Source organism: Silene latifolia, chromosome 3, assembly GCF_048544455.1.
Source record: "Silene latifolia isolate original U9 population chromosome 3, ASM4854445v1, whole genome shotgun sequence".
Classification (NCBI taxonomy): domain Eukaryota; kingdom Viridiplantae; phylum Streptophyta; class Magnoliopsida; order Caryophyllales; family Caryophyllaceae; genus Silene; species Silene latifolia.
The window spans coordinates 136180817-136198909 of record NC_133528.1 but is presented as its reverse complement, the minus strand read 5'-3'; the positions used below and the strand labels follow the sequence as shown (position 1 = coordinate 136198909).

The following is an 18093-nucleotide window of genomic DNA, read 5'->3' as shown; positions in this document are numbered from 1 at the left end:
GATTATACACCCTCAGACTTACATGTTGACGAAACGACATGAACTAAGATATCGACTAGTGAATGCTCGACGTGAATGCAAAGAGAGTGCCCTCGTAAGAGGAAAACGATTGATTAATTAAGTTGATTATTGGTGTAGTTGGTCAAATTGGTCGGTCATGCAACGGAGAGGCTGGTACCCGGAAAGATCCGAGCTTACGTGGTCGGAAGTCCAAGCACGTAGGCGCCAATTAGTAAGAACGAAGTCTAGAATGCAAAGGGAGAAGAGAAGGGCGGACACTCGCGTGAGAAATATGAGGAACGAAAGCTCCTATTTATACCAATCACGTGAAGGAATAGGGTTTCGGAGACTCTTTGGAAGTGAAAAAGATACGTAAATCATGCAAAGAAGGGCCTGGGAAGAGGCGCAGCAGCCACTGCGTCCCTTGGAAGAGGCGCAGCGCCTGCTGCGTCTGTTCCCAGGAGGTTTCCTCCTGCTGAAGAAAGATTTCCGCGTTTGAGTTATGGTAGGACGGAAATAATTCGATTATCTTATGAATATTACGGGATATTGTTTGCCAAAAGATAAAATTTTTAAAATATGGAATAGAAATATCCGGAACATTCCAGAACATTCTGACTCGGGATTTAACAGTTATCAGAAAATGGAGACGGTTTTTGACCCGGACTCCGAATGTACTCTAATTACTGCCAAAACGACCGTATCTGGACGTAGATGACAACTAAGAGGTTGACATTAATATTTGAGCAAACACTTGACGATAATCTTACGAACTGTCACAAATCGTTCCGCGAATCAAACATGCGGCCCAATCATCACCGGGGGGTTTGCGGGAGGTGCAGAAACGAGGTATCTACAGATAGTTGCTCATGTTGTATCTTACTCCGCGGTGTAACCATGTAAAGTATAAATCTATTTTAATGTATATGTTCTACTATTGTTGATTTGGTCTACTTACCTTGGGAAACCGATATGGTAACACTTCCGTACATTGGGGTGGTTCTTGGTAAGGCGCCTTGATGTACGGGGGTGTTACAGTTTAGGTTTAGCAGAATTTGTAATTTAATTAGTACTAATGCTGTTTTATAATTTCACACATAAGTGTAGGGAACTTCAAACTCTTTTATGCTTAATATTTTGGAGGGAAATGTTAAGTTCATAGACATAATTAACCATCTATAATCATTCCCTCTCTCAAATCCCTTTGGTCCACCATGTACTATATTAATTCTTTACCCATTTCCCTTTCTTTTCGACAGACGAGATTGTATTTTGTTATCGAATGATTTACGATTTATGCATAGAAATAAAAGGTTAACAGAATGTAGAAGGAATAATATTATTTAAGGGTTTTTCTAAAGTGTGCCCTTAGGGCACATGATAATAAGTTAAGTAGGGAAAATTTTTCAAGATTATATGACTAATTATGGTAAATATGAGTTTCAACTTTAATTTACGATGATATATTCTCAACAGTATTTCCCTAATTAGATTACTATCATGTGCGCTAAGGACACATTTTAGCTCAAAAAAATTACAATAAAACTCAAAAACATTACATACAAACTTACTTAAATTTGAGTTTTGACGGAAAAAGAATTAAAATCTAACTTATAACTCTAATAAGCTCAGAAAAAATACACATATGTTCAAAAACAAATAAAATTTGAGGTAATAAATTCAGGAAAAAAACAAAAATGCTCAAAAACAAGTAAAATCCCCTATCTATAAAAGCTGAAGCCTTTCTAAGCTTCCTATTGGCTGCAGCATTTTTGGAAAAATTATACCCACGTTCAAGCCTAAATGTTTAATTTCCCTCTCTCCTCATTTGGTAATTTATTCTTCTATCTCTCCTCTATTATCACGTTTGTAGATTTATTTTAGGGAAACTATATAGTATATAAATGATATGATATGGATATATGATTACGTCGCCAAAAAATAAAATTAAATACAGTCTACATACAAAAATTACATATGCAGAAAACCGAGTTAATATTGAAATTAATTACAGTCAATATTGAAATTAATTACAGTCCATCAATAAATTACACATCCAAAATTATAAATTACAGTCCACTATTACATACCCAAAATTGAAATTTTAGCAACCAAATAACCAAACTAAATATAAAATTACAGTCCAAAAACAAAAATTACATATCCAAAAACCGAATATGAAAATTATTTACAGTCCAAATAAAATAAATTACATACCCAAATAATTCAAAAAAATATAAATAAGCAATCAATATTTATATATCCAAAAAATATGTAAATTACAAATACAATCTCTCAGGTTGGTGTATAAAACCATTGACCATTCATCATCGAGATTTGATGAACTAGGTAACGTTAACTAAAGCCCGCCTTAACCACCGACAATAGGGTGGCACAATAGTTAAGCTGCCAATAGCCATCATTAACCAAAAAAAAATGTACCTTTATAGTTGAAATAACTCAACGGACTATTCTTCCGTTTCCGGAACTCCGATAACGTTAGATGTACAAGAAACAAAAAATTACGTTATCCCAATTAAATTTAATATTTGTTTTTAATTTTTAATTCATATCAAAGTATGGACGAATTAAACAAAATAAAATCTAATTAAACATTGTAAGTCATAGTTTAATTTTCATAGTCCAAGTTAATAATAAAATTGATACTATTATTCTTGGAATTTAAAGGTTATTTTTAAATTTAATTCATATCATAGTATAGACGAATTAAACGAAATACAATTTAATTAAACATTGTAAGCCACGGTTCAATTTTCATAGTCAAGTTAATAAAATTGTTACTAATTAAACATTGTAACCCACTAACAATTAAATATAACAATAATCAACCCCACTAAAATGTATGCTGAAAAAAAGGGACATTTCAGTCAAACAAGACATCGGTTATGAAATAAATAAATGTAAATAAAACAATAATTACCCCACTAACAACAATACATGCTGAAAAAAAAGGCACATTTCAGTAAAACAAAACTTGAGTTATGCACAAAATCAGCCTCTAACTACATAAACAACGAGAAACAACACTAAATAACTTACAGTTACAAAAATAACCAGCCATTTTACAACTCACAACAATACCAACAATGCAAGAGCCACAACAAATAAGTGTATCAAAATTGATAAGAGGAACAACAGGAGTGTATGTGAAAGTAAGGGTAGTGCGAAAATGGAAAAAATAAGACTTTAGGAAAGCCTTTGTTGGAGAAGATTTTTCATTAGAACTAATATTGGTGGATGAAGAGGTAAGAAAGTTTACTTTATTTTACTAAATGTCCCATATATTTTTTTCCATAGAAATTTTAGTAATAAAGTATGCAACAAAATTATTCATTGTAAGGACATGTTATTCAAGCCACAGTAGGTGTTTTGGTAAATTTCTACCAATTTAGGGTTAAAGCGGTCTTAGAGTTAGGTCTATGTCGCGATTTGAATGATTGTCGTGTGTTATCCTGTATGAGCAATGTAAACAAAGAACACAAGCAATTTTGGCGACGCGGAAAACCCGATGTGGGAAACAACCGCGGGGGGAGACGGAATCCCACCAATATTTTCACTATAATTCGAGAGGAAATACAGTTCGTATGCTTGCTATCAATGCTAGGGTGTAGTTCTTGTATTTTTTGATGATCTTTCTTCTTTGCATTGAGGCTCTTTATATAGGGGAGCTCGTTAGCCTAGGGTTTCTTGCTTTCCCTCCAAGTTATCCCTAATTTGACATTGGGTAGGACTTTCCTTCTTCGGATCTCGTAAGATGTTGGACTCTCATAAGCTTCTCCCGCGTGGACCAAAGCCCATATCCTACGCTGCTTGCTGACGCTGGCACCCTGGCTCCCTGATATCCTGCATCCCGTGGCGCTCGCAGGCCTGCTGCCCCAAGTCAGCCCATAACCAGATTTTGGGCCTAACAGTTTGCCCCCAATTTTCTGCGAAAAGTGCAACCCTAATTATTTGAGCGGGAAATTGCAGTGTATCGTTGAGTGACTTCTCGCATACTCCATTTCAATTCACATTTCTGAAAACCCCAACTACCCCTTCCTATTTAATCTTATCCGCCCACCATTTTCTCTTTCATCATCATTTTGCCTCCTCAAAACCTTCAACTTTCCGTCTCCCCAAATCTCATCTTCGTCAACGTCCTTTTACTGCCAGCGCCGCCTTCCACCGTCCTCTCAGGTACTTTTACTTCTCTCTCCTCGTTTATCATGGCTAAGACCCGTTTAACATCATCTTCCTCCACCACCATCGACCTCGAAAACGATGACTTCCCTTCACAGGGAGTCCTCAAGAGACCGCATTCCGGCGACTCCCACCTAACCCAAGAGGATATACCTAGGATCAAAGCTTTGCTGGGGTTGGGCGACGATGTGGTGATCCTCATCCCCAAACCTGGCCAGAAAGCAGACGCCCTCCGAGCGGGGTGGATCTGCTTGTATACCTATCCCTTCGCCCTTGGCCTTAGATTTCCTTTTCTCCTGATGATTCAAGAGTTCATTCGTTTGAACTCCCTACCCATGGCCCAAATCACCCCTTATGCATGGAGAATCCTTTTGTCCACCGTTGTTATGAACAACAGCCTGGGCGCGGAGATTGGGTTATCAGATCTGGCCCATAGGTTTGAGTGTCGGTCACTGGGGGAAGAACAAGGAGCTCACAGCTACCTGTGCTAAGTTGAGGGAGCAGCTCCACGCGGCCCTAAAAGAGAAGGAGGCGGCTAAAGATCAGCTGGCTAGGACCCAGGAGGCCAACTGTGTTCTGACTGCCGGGTTGACTAAGGCAGAGGCCCGTGCTGAAGAGATGGCTAAGCTAGCCAAAAATGTGGGTGCCTACACTGCTTTTGAGGGACGGATCGACTGCATCCGTGCTTATACTGAGGGGAGGCACACGTCCTGAAACCTGGAGGAGGAGCTGGCAGAGTTTGCTCGTGCATTTCCCAATGGCATGGACCTGAGTGCCCTGTTCCCTCCTAAAGCTGAAGCTGCCAATCCGGAGCCTGAGTACACAGCCATGGATATTTCTAGAACCATATCTGGGACTGTCGAGGAAATCTTGGCTAGGGAGGCTGGTGATGGCGCCTCTACAACTCCTAAGGCTGTTCAGGCACCTGCAACGGAGAAGCAAACAGAGCACGGGGAGCAGAGCAATGGTCAGGAAGCGGTTATCGAGAGGATTGACCTCTCTTAAATTTTATTTCAAATTTTCTGGGGACTTGGCCCTGTGTGGCGCAAGTTTTGTAAAAAACTATTTTCTTCCTTGTTTTGGTACGTTTTGTGCCTGCCGGTGTGCAGGTTTTAAACTTTTAATGGCGCCTACTAAAGGTAGCAGGTGCCTGAACTTAAAGTGGCTCCGGGCCCAGGTTTTTAGGCCCTACTTTTGTTATACTTGCGTTTTTGCCACTGATTTCTGGAGTTTTGATTCCACATAGACATACCCAGGAAGCTGACCTGGCTCCAGGTGCACAGCTCCTGTTTCTGGCGACAGATTTTTTGATAACATATTTTACCCATGACGTAAAATATCTTATCACTAGGGTTGGCTGACTTAGAGCTTACCTCCATTGAATGTTTCTGACTAACAAGGAATGTTGCGTTCCTTGTGGTTCCAGACGTTTGAAATCCGTGCGTGCACCCATTGATCTACGTCATAGCTAGCTAAGGAATTACTGAGTTAACGTTAAGGTATGGGTGGTCTTAGTATGTCGAACCCTGCGCGCTACCTCGGCGTATGCTCTCCATGTGGCTTGACTTAAGATAAACGTCTTCGTAGCCTCACATGGCAGGGGCTGGATCCTCAAAGTGTGCCTCATCTGATAAGTAACCAACATTAGTACCAAAGCCTTTCTTCGTAGAAGCATTATAAAGTCCAAAGTAGTGCAAATTTCCTGGTGCTGTCTCATGGTGTTCCAGGGCAACACCTGGATCCAGGAAGCCACAGCCTGTACTACTTGGTTTAAAAATGACTCTTTCTGACTAAAAAAAAAAAAGAAAAACTAAAAGGAAACAAAGTTTGTGTAAAATACTAACACCTAAAGCATACACTAACCCCCACCCCCCCCCCCCCACCCCTTTTTTTTTAAAAAAACTTTTTTGGAAACTTTTTTTTTTTTTTTTTTTTTTTGCTTCACGGACTTTCGAAAGGTCCTTTGTACACTAAAGCTTTGGCACTTTGTCAGACAAAGTACCGTTTCAAGTGACGGATGTTCCAGGATTTATCCAGGATTTGACCGTGCATGGTCATCAACCTGTATGCCCCATTCTTGACAATGCTTTCGACCTGATATGGCCCTTCCCATTTGTAGGCAAATTTGCCTGCTTTGTGGTACTTGGTATTTTCGAATACCCTTCTGAGTACAAGGTCCCCCACTTCAAGGGTCCTTATCTTGACATTTTTGTTGTACGTCCTTGCGACAGATTGCTTATACGATGCCATACGTATGTAGGCACTTTCTCGTAGCTCATCAACTGTATCCAGTCTTCTGGTCATTTCGACTTTGTTCTGCTCTGTTGTCTGACAGCCGTATCTGTGCGTGGGTACCAGAACTTCCGAAGGTATCACTACCTCCGCTCCGTATACAAGGCTAAACGGAGTTTGACCTGTTGCCATTTTAGGTGTTGTTCTATCCGACCAGAGTACCAGTGGTAGTTCATCTGCCCATTTTCCCCCCAACTCTTCCAGCCGTTTCCTGAGGTTCTCCACAATGATTTTATTGCTGGACTCGGCTTGGCCGTTGGTTTGTGGATATCTGGGGGCTGATTTTCTTAGTGTTATGTTCCATCTTGCACAGAAGCCCTCGGTGTTGTCTGATATGAACTGGGACCCATTATCGCATATGATCTCGGATGGTATCCCAAATCTGCTTATGATGTTGCGCTTGATGAAAGAGATCACCTGTTGCTCCTTTACCTCCGTCATTGGTTCTGCTTCGATCCATTTTGAGAAGTAATCGGTCATAGCTAGCATATACACTTTGTTTCCTGGAGCCCTGGGCAGCTTACCTACTATGTCCATGCCCCACATCATAAATGGCCATGGAGAGATAATCGGATGCATTGGTTCTCATTGGCGGTGGATTGCTTTGAGCCGCCTTTTGACATGACTCGCAGTGTTTAGCATGATTCACTGCGTCACGCGCATGGTGGGCCGAAAATACCCTTGTCTTAAAATTTTGTTTGACAGACTTCGTCCTCCAAATAATATTCCCGCATTCTCCGCTGTGCACATCTTTCAGTACCGTTTCAGCTTCCTCTTTGCCTAAGCACCTGAGGCATGGTCCTGCCAATGATTTCCTGAAGAGAATATTATCAATCATGATGTATCTGGAAGCTTTTATCCTGAAACTTTGCGCTTCATTTCTGTCTTCGGGGAGTGTCCCATCCCTTAGCCAATTTAGGTATGGAACCCTCCAATCTGCATCCTGCGGTCCTACTGTGGAAACCAGTGTCCTGGCTCCTTGTGCACACTGCATGTGTACATCCTCTTTCATTGGTTTCTGATCTGGCTCTCCCTGGATGGCTGGGGTCAACACGTGAGTAATCGGTATGTTTGATAGTTCTGCGGGCTGGAAGGTGGATCCCAACGTGGCCAGAGCGTCTGCCTCCACGTTCTGCTCCCGCGGCACCTGAGTTATTTTGAATGTTCTGAATTTTGACTTTCGCTCTGTGGCTATTTTCAAGTAAGCTATCATCTTTGGATCACGCGCTACATACTCGTTGTTTACATGAGTTACCACAAGTAAGGAGTCACTGTATACCCTCAAGTTCCTCACCTTGAGCCCTGTCGCCATCTGCATCCCAAGTATAAGAGCTTCATACTCGGCTTCGTTGTTGGTTGCCTTGAACTCACACCTAATGGCTTGCACTATTATGTCTCCTTTAGGAGATCGAAGGACCAGACCTACGCCGGCCCCTCTTGCATTTGAGGCTCCATCAATGTACAAGGTCCAGATTTCACCATCCTGATTCCCTGTTATTGCCAGCATTCCTTCTTCTGCCTCCCTACGGGTGGCGGGGCAGAAGTCAGAGACGAAATCTGCTAGGGCTTGGGATTTTATCGCCGTTCTGGGTTCAAATCGCAAGTCATAGCCACTAAGATGTACTGACCACTTAGTCATTCTACCTGAAAGTTCAGGTTTCCTCATAATAGTCTTTAGCGGGTAATTGGTTATGACGTGGATGGTGTGAGATTCAAAGTACGGCCGCAGTTTATAAGAGGCAGTAACCAAAGCCAATGCTAATTTTTCAAAGGAAGTGTACCTGGTCTCTGCAGGGAGCAGAGACTTGCTAATGTAATACACAGGATGCTGCACTCCTTCCTGTTCTTTGACCAGGACTGCGCTTACGGCTGCTTTCGTGACTGACAGATACAAAAATAGTGGTTCCCCTTGCTCAGGTTTCGCGAGCAATGGTGGCGTGCTTAGGTAGCTTTTGAGTTCTGCGAATGCTTTTTCATGCTCTTTAGTCCATTCGAATTTTTGACTCTTCCTCAATATATCATAGAACAGTTTGCACCTATCCGAGGCCCTTGATATGAACCTATTTAGGGCCGCCACCTTCCCTGCTAGCCTCCTCGCACATCTTTTTGGCTTCGGGGTGATTCCAAATGAGTATTGCTCTTATCTGCTCTTTGCTTGCCTCAATTCCCCTCTGGGTCACCATATACCCTAGGAATTTTCCTGAAGATACCCCAAACGAGCACTTGGATGGATTAAGTTTCATTTTAAATTCCCTTAACGTCTGGAAGGTATCTGTCAAGTGCTCAATGTGCATTTCTGCTTTTTTAGACTTCACCACCATGTCGTCAATATATACTTCCATGGTCTTTCCTATTTGTTGCTTGAACATTTTATTTACCAACCGTTGATAGGTGGACCCGGCGTTCTTTAAGCCAAAGGGCATGACCTTGTAACAATATATGCCTCTCTCCGACATGAATGTTGTTTTCTCTTGATCTTGTAGATGCATCTTGATTTGGTTGTAACCACTCCAGGCATCGAGGAAAGTGAGTACCTCGTGTCCTGCAGTAGCGTCCACCATTGCATCGATATGTGGCAGTGGGAAGGGATCCTTGGGACAAGCTTCGTTTAGATCTGTGAAGTCTACGCACACCCTCCATTTGCCGTTCTTCTTGGGCACCACTACTACGTTAGAGAGCCACTCAGGGTAACTGACTTCTCTAATTTTATCTGCTGCCAGGAGACTGTCTACTTCTTTGTTAATGACCTCATTTCTTTCTGCCGCGAATTTTCTTCTCTTCTGCTGTACCGGGGTGCAGCTTGGGTTCACGCTTAATTTATGCGAAATAACGGATGGGTCTATGCCCACCATATCATTGTGGGACCAGGCGAAGCAGTCCATGTTGTTCTTGAGAAATTAAATCAGCCGGTTGCGCAGCTCTTCACTGCAAGTTGCCTCAATCAACACCGTCCTATCCGGGTGTTCCTCGTCCAGGTGTATCTGGTCCAGCTCCTCCGAGGGAGGTTCCTTGTATTCTGTCGAGGTGCCCTGGTCCTGTAATTGCTACGAGAGGAGCTTGGTTGTAGCCTTGAGGGCTTGGGTATAGCAGTTTCTGGATTCCTCTTGATCTCCTTTTACCGTAACCGTGCCCCATGGTGTTGGGAACTTGAGACACTGATGATATGTTGAACGCACTGCCTTCATCTGATGCAGCCACAGTCTTCCTAGTATCACGTTGTAGGTGGTTGGACCTTCGATGACTAGGTATCTCACTAGTTTATTAACTCCTTCAATATACGTTGGGATGGTTATCTCACCTACTGAATGCGCGGTCTCCCCACTGAATCCCACCAGGGGCACAGATTTCTTTATCAGGTTTTCTTTATCGAAACCCATGGTTTTGAGGGTTTCGAGCATGATAAGGTTCACAGAGCTCCCTGTATCCACCAATGTTTTTCGTACGGTGCAATTGCCAATGGATAACGTTATAGTTAGGGCATCGTCGTGCTGCTCTGCGCCGCTTTCCATGTCAGTTTCATCGAAAGTTACCGGGGGTAAATTGCTCTGGCTTACTCTGTACAAAGTTTCTGGATGACCCCCTTTGCTCCCGGTAGCTTTCCTCTTGGCAGCGGAATATGTCAAACCTGCCAGCTCAGATCCGCCTGTTATCACGTTAATAATCTTCGTGCATATGGGTGGAGCAGAAGGAAGCACCTGATTTGCTGCTTCTCTTCTATCCTGCTTGCCCCCACGTGATAACAGGTGGTCCAAGTTTCCCTTGTGTACCTGGAACTTCACTTCCCTTCGCAACTTGTAGCAATCTTCTGTTCTGTGACCTATGTCCGGGTGCCATTCGCATCTTTTGCTGCTGTCTCTGTCGTCGTTTGGTCGGTCCTGGGTGGGAGGTTTCGGCCACCTTGCCTGATCACCCAGGCTCCTCAGTGCTTTCAGCAGTCCTTCTATTCCGGTGTTGAATCCGTATTCAGATAGCTTAGGAGGATGCGGAGAATCGTCAATTTGCTGAGTTTTTTCTGCTATTCTGCTGACATTGGGTCTGCTGTACGGCTTAGCTCTGTCGTCTTTCTTTTCTGGTGCGAATTTTCTGCTTGTCTTGTCGAAGTTTGTTATACCCTTTCTAGCCTGTATATCTTCTTCCAACCTTAACGCTGCAGTAGCTCTCTGCTGGACTTCCTCGAATCTCTCACAAGGATACATCGTTAATTCTTTGTAGAGGTTTGAATCCTTATCCAAGCCCTGCCTGAAGGCGTTGATGGCAGTGGACATATCACAGCCTCGTATTGAGACTTTTTCCGCATTGAACCTAGTGACGTAGTCTTTGATTGACTCACCTATCTCCTGTACGATCCTGTATAGATCACTTGGCTGCTTGGGCGTCCTCCGGCTGCTGGAGAACTGTTGGTTGAAAGCGTTGACCAGATCGGCGAATGATCTTATGGTCCCGTTAGGCAAGCCAACGAACCATTGTAATGCTGCTCCGGTTAAGGTTGAACCGAATCCTTTACACATACATGCCTCCTATGAGGCTCCCGTGGCGGTAGTAACCATCATCTTCTGCTTGAATTGACTGATATGATCACAGGGGTCTGTGGTTCCATCGAAGAGGGTCATCGTTGGGACGCTAAATCCTTTTGGTAAGGCCACTGTAGCTATATCGTCGAATGAATGGTGAGTCGATAGCTTTCTCGGTGCAGCCATCTCCATAGGCGAGGCATTCACGGGACCCTCCGGAGGAGGCTCCGTAGTTCCCGGCTGCTTTGTTTCTATGTATGTCTCTCTCCCGGTGGGTCGCAGATGCCCCTGTGACTGACGTTCTGCTCCTCGTGCGAAGTTCTGCTGTTCCAGGGCTTCTGTTTGACGTCCCTGCGATGTCGCTGCCGCCGGAGTGCCTTCCCAGGTATATTCAACTTGATTCGTAACTGGCATCCTGGTTATTGGGACCGCAACTGTAGCCCTGCTTTTTTGCTGTCCCACCGCGCCTAATGTGGGTGTAAGCTCTTGGCGTGCTGGTTCCTCGTCTGGTGTTAATGCCCCCAATCCTGTTGGGATCAGGCCTCCTTTTGGCTGTGGTGTTCCATTGATGTTTAACCTGAGTGCTACTTAGCGTGGTAATACCCGTGTCTGCCTTCGATCCCCGCTTTCTTCTGGCGGCCCTCCGGATCTATCTTCTTGCATCAAAGGGGTCGAACTAGCGGCCTGGTTCCTTAACTCGTTGATCTGCGCTCGGAGGAGATTGTTGTCCTCTTCCATCTGGGATCTCATGCTTCTATTCTCGCTCTGCATAGTCCTGATGGTCCTGGCTAACGTGTCCAACCCGCTTATCATGATGCTGGTGGGACTCGGAGGAGCCTGAATCTGTTGCCTGGGTTGTGCTCCTCTTTCTGACTTAATGACTCCCTGCTGTCCCTGAGCGACTCCTGGATCTTTAGTCTGAGCCCTTCCCGAAGATGGGCTTGCTGCTACCTGGGAACTCTGACTTTGCTTGGCTGCTGGTATCTGAGCAGCAGTGGTGATTTTACCCGAAGTTGTACGCGATGCCGCTGCTGCCGAGGGAGATGGTATCTGTGTTGCTGATGAAGGGGGCGGCACCTGTGTTGCTGGTGCACTGCCGATGTTGCCTGAGGTTGTTTCTTTGTGTCCGGACATGTTTTGACTGTTGAGTAGACTGACTAACGAAGACGACCACTATGCCCCACGGTGGGCGCCAAACTGTTTTGGTAAATTTCTACCAATTTAGGGTTAAAGCGGTCTTAGAGTTAGGTCTATGTCGCGATTTGAATGATTGTCGTGTGTTATCCTGTATGAGCAATGTAAACAAAGAACACAAGCAATTTTGGTGACGCGGAAAACCCGATGTGGGAAACAACCGCGGGGGGAGACGGAATCCCACCAATATTTTCACTATAATTCGAGAGGAAATACAGTTCGTATGCTTGCTATCAATGCTAGGGTGTAGTTCTTGTATTTTCTGATGATCTTTCTTCTTTGCATTGAGGCTCTTTATATAGGGGAGCTCGTTGGCCTAGGGTTTCTTGCTTTCCCTCCAAGTTATCCCTAATTTGACATTGGGTAGGACTTTCCTTCTTCGGATCTCGTAAGATGTTGGACTCTCATAAGCTTCTCCCGCGTGGACCAAAGCCCATATCCTACGCTGCTTGCTGACGCTGGCACCCTGGCTCCCTGATATCCTGCATCCCGTGGCGCTCGCATGCCTGCTGCCCCAAGTCAGCCCATATCCAGATTTTGGGCCTAACAGTAGGTAAAGCTCTTATACAAAGTTTTGAAGACAAAATAATCGAGGGTTACACTTGCAAAATTGGTAGACTTCAAACATTCCAAAACAGAGGCTACGATATTGCTACTGCCCATAAATGTCGTTTGAGGTTTGGATCCACAACAACAATCGAAAGAATTCAAGCATTAATAGCCAAAAGTGCTTTCAAGTTTGTGTCTTTTCAAGATATAATTGACAACAACTTGGATGGAAGAATGCTAATAGGTACTCTACTACATTTGTAACAATTATTTACCAATTATTTTCAAATTTGTATCAATCATTAACAAAATTGTTTCATCTTTTTTAGATGTGATAGCTGAAGTGGATGCATATGACATGGTTTCAAACATTGACAACTTGGAGAGAACATATTTGGTGTTGGAAGATCTAAAGTAATATTTCTACTTCAAAAAAATCTATGCAAGCATTATATTACTTATCAAGCATACCTTAACTAATAGAAATTTTTGTAGTGGGGACAAATTACGCTTTTGGCTATGGGGACCATATGTCGAAGATGCGAAAAGAATATCATCAGAAATCAAATACAAGAAAGAAAAACCAATTGTGGTTTTGCAGTGTGTGCCAAGGGTACCCCATGAAGGTGAAATCAAATTATCGACAACGGACAATGCCTCAAAGATATTGATCAATTCTAACATTCCACAAGCCCACGAGTTTAGGGCAAGGTAATTCAAGTCTTTATACTAAGGAACAATTGTCCAAAATACCAAGTACAACATTAATTCTTATTGATATTAAAATTGTTAAACTAATATGCAGAAACGCAAACAAGCCACCAAGGACAAGAAACATAGTTCACGTCAAGACAAAGGACATACTTGCTGGAAACATAAAGACTATTGATGAACTTAAGAATATTTAAAAGGTAAGCTTCTTAATTTTAGACAAACCCATAAAGTACGTACGTACAACATTTAAAGTTTACTTCAACTTTGTCGAAATTTCAGGTTGGAACTTATGTGATAGTGGCTTACATCACTAAAATTGATAAAAAATTCAAATGGTATTACAATGGATGCAAAGTATGCACATGTAGGGCTGGAAAAAAAGGCTGATGGACTATGATATTGCTCACAAGAAGAATGTGTTGCACATGAAATTGGAAACCACTATAGATTAACAAGGTGAGCAAACATTAGTATGTTGTAGTTTGAAAAAAATTCGTAAAAGTAAATGTTAAAAGAGTGCTAACGGGAATAAAGCAGATTCCAAGCAAAATTCTACATTGAAGATGCATATGGAGGAAAAGCTTTCATAAAGATGTTTGACAAATTGATCAAAATGAAAGTTAACAAGAGTGTTATGCAATGCATTGAGAAATTGAAGGAGGTTAGAACTAAATAAAGTGGTTCAATATTGCACACCATCTAACAATCAAAACAAAAAATAATAAACAAACACCATAATTTTTGCAGGCTGAAAATGAGCATGGAATTCCAACAGAAATCAAAGAGTTTCAACATAAGGAATATGTCTTCAAGGTGGAAGTAGATAATAGATTCAACTTACAGTTAAATTCCAAGTGCTACAATGTTATTGATTTTTCGGATAATGAAAACCATATAAAGCATTGGAAATCAGAGTATAAGAAGATACAAGTAAGGAAACACTATATACATTGAGTTGACTAAATGGTTTATCTTTCTTTTTTTGAATACTAAATAATTTGATTTTTTCTAATCAGGATATAACCTCCATTATCGATATGTCAGCAATTTCAGCAGAAACAACAGTGGTAAAGTTGTAATATTAAGGAATAAAAGTAATTTAACATTTTGAAACTAATAAATTTAATAACAAAAATGGGCAGGAAAACTTAACTCCTGGTGGCGGCAGCTCATCAAGCAGCGAAACTGTTCCAATGAAGAAAAAGTATGCAGATATAAGCATTGGAGAAGAAACAACAGCAGTGAACAATGCTGAAAATAAGGATTCTGCATCAAAAAAGATGAAATCGATCAAAATAGAGAAAGAATGAAGCTTAAAGTCAACTTTAGTTTTTTATTCCCTAAGTCTGTGTAGTTAGACAGACACAAATGCAATTGAAGTAAAACATCTATCCTTATTTTAGCAAGTTATTGTAGTGATGATTCAAACATCATAATAGATGCTTTAATGTCTCTCATGTTGTAAATTTATCAATTAGAGTAAATCAAATTTCAGCTTCAAATTTGTCAATTTTAATTTATTGTTAAATATGACATACCAATGCAATGAAAACATAAAAGACTAACTTATACGAAACAAATAGGCAAATAGGTCCAACTTAGTCGATGATACTTCAGATTGATACTTAGGATGAAACAATAGAAAAAAAAAAACATAAAATTATACGAAATAAATAGCAGCCACATACACTACCTAATTCAATATTATTATACGAAACAAATGGGAAAATAGGTCCAAGTACAAATTAATGTCAGCCACATACACTACCAACTTCAATAGTATTTTAATATTCTTTAATTTTAAAATTATAATTTACTTAAAAAATATTATTTAAAAACAAAAAAATCATCCCTAATTAAAAAATCTGGAAATAAATTTTATACTTATTGTTTACACAAAAAAGACAACAATATAATAGTATAACATAACTTCAATAATATTTTAATATTCTTTAATTTTAAAATAATTATTAAATTATTTTATACTTATACTTATTGTTTACACAATCAAATTAAAACGATTGAAAAAGACAACAATATAATTATTAAATAAAACTAAAAATAATGGGAAATACTACGTCCATAAACTATCCCACTAAACACTTCCTCCACTACCACCCATAAAATACTCAAACTATTAAGGTATTAACTCGCATAATAATAATAAATTTTATTAATCCTTAATTTATTTTAATAAACAATTACGGAACAATTCAGACTTTTGGGATAAAAATAAGGAAATTAAGTTATTAAACTATTAAAACCATAACTACAATTCAGTCATCCTACACTACCCACATCTTTTTATTCCACCACCCACTACTACATAACCATTAAAGAAATTAATTATTAAATAAAAATTAAAATAATTGGAAACACTACCTCCATAAACTATCCCACTAAACACTTCCTCCACTATCACCCACATAAGAGCAAGTCCAATGGTAAGCAACAATCAACTAGCTTGGCAAATTCATAAGCTACAGCCATTCTAAGCTAGTAAACAATTTCAATGGTTAAGTTAACTTTAATACTAGCTTGATGGGACCCACATATCAAATTATTTATTGGAATAATTTTTCTGTTGGTTGATTGATAGTTGTGGGGTCATATAAGCAAGTAGCTTAATGAAGCAACAAGCTTAACTCAAGCCAATCTTCATGACCTTCTCCAATGGTGTAGCAACTAACTTGTAATTTTAAGAAATTACAAGCAAGTCCCTAAGCTTCACCATTTGACTTGCTCTAATACTGAAACTATTAAGTAGTAACTCCTATAAATACCATAAACAAACAAAAATTTTACATTCACAAAATCCAATCCTTAATACACAAAATCCAAGGGTAAAAAATCAGAAAACATAAATTGCAAACATGTTAGAAAAACCAACAAAAAGACTAATTTGCGATATGCGAGCGGGAATTTGACACTCCTATATTGAAGCAAGGGTGGTACATCTATGGAAAATAGAAAACTACAACAATCCGGGAAAGGAAGATTACCATAGCATTGAAATGATTTTGGTTGATGAAAATGTAAGTAACTGCGTCAATTAATATATTATTTCAACAACTTTTTATTATTGCATTTTTGATTATTAAGTGTTACATAAATTTATTATTTCAACAACTTTTTATTATTGCATATTTTATTATTAAGTGTTACATAAATATGTGTTACAGGGAGGTGTTATTCAAGCAACTATTGGGAAATGTTTAGTTAAGAGGTTTGAAGACGTTATCAAGGACGATTACTCTTACAAAATTACAAAATTCCAATCCGTAACCAACTTAGGAGATAACATAGTTGTACCACATACATGTCGACTACGATTTTCATATTTAACAACAGCGGAGGAGATAGAAATTGAATCAATGCCTACTTATGGATTCAAGTTTGTTAGTTTCAAGGATGTCATTGAAAACAATTTGGATGGACGAGATCTAATAGGTAACTACTTTTCAATATTTAGTCTTACTAAATACGCCTTAACATTTTAAAGAACCTTAAATTTAGTTACTTTAATTGTTACCTTTCGTCTAAATAGATGTTATTGGCAACGTGGTTGAATGCAATGAAATTATGCAAAAAAGTGACTTCCACAAAACAAAGGTTGATATTGGAGATCCAAGGTAAGTAATACCTTTAAAAATATAAGATTAAATGTGAAAATCGTCAATACATACAATCTGACAAATAAAATTATTTCTACAAATTTACAGCCAAGAACAACTACCATTGTGGCTATGGGGGCCTTATGTTGTGGAAGCAAGTAAAATGTCAAGGTCAAAATACTTCTTAGTAGAAACACCAATTGTTGCTTTGCAATGTGTGCAAAGGATTGTCACAAGAGGTTTGGTGTTCTTTTTAAAATGATTTAAATTTCTCTACATGCACACTACTAACACTTTCTCTAATCTATAAATATTATCTACATATTTGTTAAAACATGCAGACGGAGAAATAACATTAACTACAAAGACAAATACTTCCAAGATCTATATAAATACAAATATTGAAGAAGTTGAAAAATTAAGAACAAGGTTAATATAATTACATTTTTAATTTATGGTTTAAAATTCTAATTATAGATTAAAATTCTCATCGTATGATCCTCTTACTATAAAAGTTGAAGCCTTCTTTGCATTTCTATTGGTCCCTTGATTTCAGGGATTAAGTATTGCTTTTTTTTTTGTAGGGACCACCACCTTCTTTGAAGGTATTTAACTAGTCTCTCTCCAATAATTTCAGATTTTAAATTTGCTTTACATTTTATTGACACAATTTATTTAACCCAATACAATACCAATTTACAAATGAAAAAAAAATTGTACGAGTAGTACTTTTAATTTTTGTAGTTTATAAAAAAAATCAATTTTGATAAGAGAAAAAATATTATGAAAAATAAAAATAAAAAACAAGTTTTTTATAAAAAAACTATAAAAAAAATTATATGAGTATAAACGATTCATAAATGAATCATCGAGAAAAAAAATAAAGGATCACATTGGTTTTGCGACCAACATGGCTACATTAATCAAAATCAAAAACCCACAAAAACCAAAATCGGAAAACACAAGTAAATAAGAAAAACAATAAATCAAAATGAGTAGCACCAGAAAAAAACTCTCTA

The 18093-nt window shown here is 39.6% G+C and overlaps 4 protein-coding genes across 7 annotated transcripts; 2 read left to right on the top strand and 2 right to left on the bottom strand.

Moving 5' to 3' along the window:
• Positions 1-3092: 3092 nt before the first annotated feature.
• Positions 3093-14959, top strand: LOC141646318 (uncharacterized). 4 transcript variants are annotated; one of them, XR_012545502.1, is made up of 8 exons: positions 3093-3266; positions 12732-12990; positions 13076-13160; positions 13242-13457; positions 13552-13657; positions 13740-13916; positions 14208-14390; positions 14477-14959. XR_012545502.1 is itself a non-coding variant. In XM_074454249.1 (5 exons), the coding sequence occupies exons 2-5, from the start codon at positions 14053-14055 to the stop codon at positions 14768-14770; spliced, it is 471 nt and encodes a 156-aa protein (XP_074310350.1). In that variant the 5' UTR covers positions 13846-13916; positions 13998-14052; the 3' UTR covers positions 14771-14959. The 4 variants fall into 4 exon arrangements, 1 of the variants encoding a protein (XP_074310350.1); XR_012545504.1 differs by having other exon boundaries at positions 3104-3266; positions 14208-14959; XR_012545503.1 differs by having other exon boundaries at positions 3104-3274; positions 14208-14959.
• Positions 7013-9374, bottom strand: LOC141649758 (uncharacterized). Its single transcript, XM_074458438.1, has 2 exons — positions 8936-9374; positions 7013-8373 (listed from the first exon to the last, which is right to left on the bottom strand). The coding sequence occupies exons 1-2, from the start codon at positions 9372-9374 to the stop codon at positions 7013-7015; spliced, it is 1800 nt and encodes a 599-aa protein (XP_074314539.1).
• Positions 9537-11000, bottom strand: LOC141649757 (uncharacterized). Its single transcript, XM_074458437.1, has one exon. It carries the CDS (start codon positions 10998-11000, stop codon positions 9537-9539), a length of 1464 nt encoding a protein of 487 aa, XP_074314538.1.
• Positions 14960-16474: 1515 nt separating the features above from the next.
• On the top strand, positions 16475-17336 carry LOC141649755 (uncharacterized). Its single transcript, XM_074458436.1, has 4 exons — positions 16475-16495; positions 16643-16910; positions 17008-17092; positions 17183-17336. Exons 1-4 carry the CDS (start codon positions 16475-16477, stop codon positions 17334-17336), a joined length of 528 nt encoding a protein of 175 aa, XP_074314537.1.
• The last annotated feature ends 757 nt before the right edge of the window (positions 17337-18093 follow it).

Coding starts and splice junctions, on each gene's coding strand:
- LOC141646318 (XM_074454249.1), top strand. CDS start 14,053: ATGTTTGACAAATTGATCAAAATGAAAGTTAACAAGAGTGTTATGCAA. Junction 14,122..14,207: donor GCATTGAGAAATTGAAGGAG/GTTAGAACTAAA, acceptor TAATTTTTGCAG/GCTGAAAATGAGCATGGAAT. Junction 14,528..14,602: donor TTTCAGCAGAAACAACAGTG/GTAAAGTTGTAA, acceptor AAAAATGGGCAG/GAAAACTTAACTCCTGGTGG.
- LOC141649757 (XM_074458437.1), bottom strand. CDS start 11,000: ATGTGTAAAGGATTCGGTTCAACCTTAACCGGAGCAGCATTACAATGG.
- LOC141649758 (XM_074458438.1), bottom strand. CDS start 9,374: ATGGACTGCTTCGCCTGGTCCCACAATGATATGGTGGGCATAGACCCA. Junction 8,374..8,935: donor AACATTCATGTCGGAGAGAG/GCATATATTGTT, acceptor TGTATCTGTCAG/TCACGAAAGCAGCCGTAAGC.
- LOC141649755 (XM_074458436.1), top strand. CDS start 16,475: ATGATTTTGGTTGATGAAAAT. Junction 16,496..16,642: donor TGATTTTGGTTGATGAAAAT/GTAAGTAACTGC, acceptor TATGTGTTACAG/GGAGGTGTTATTCAAGCAAC. Junction 17,093..17,182: donor GTTGATATTGGAGATCCAAG/GTAAGTAATACC, acceptor ACAAATTTACAG/CCAAGAACAACTACCATTGT.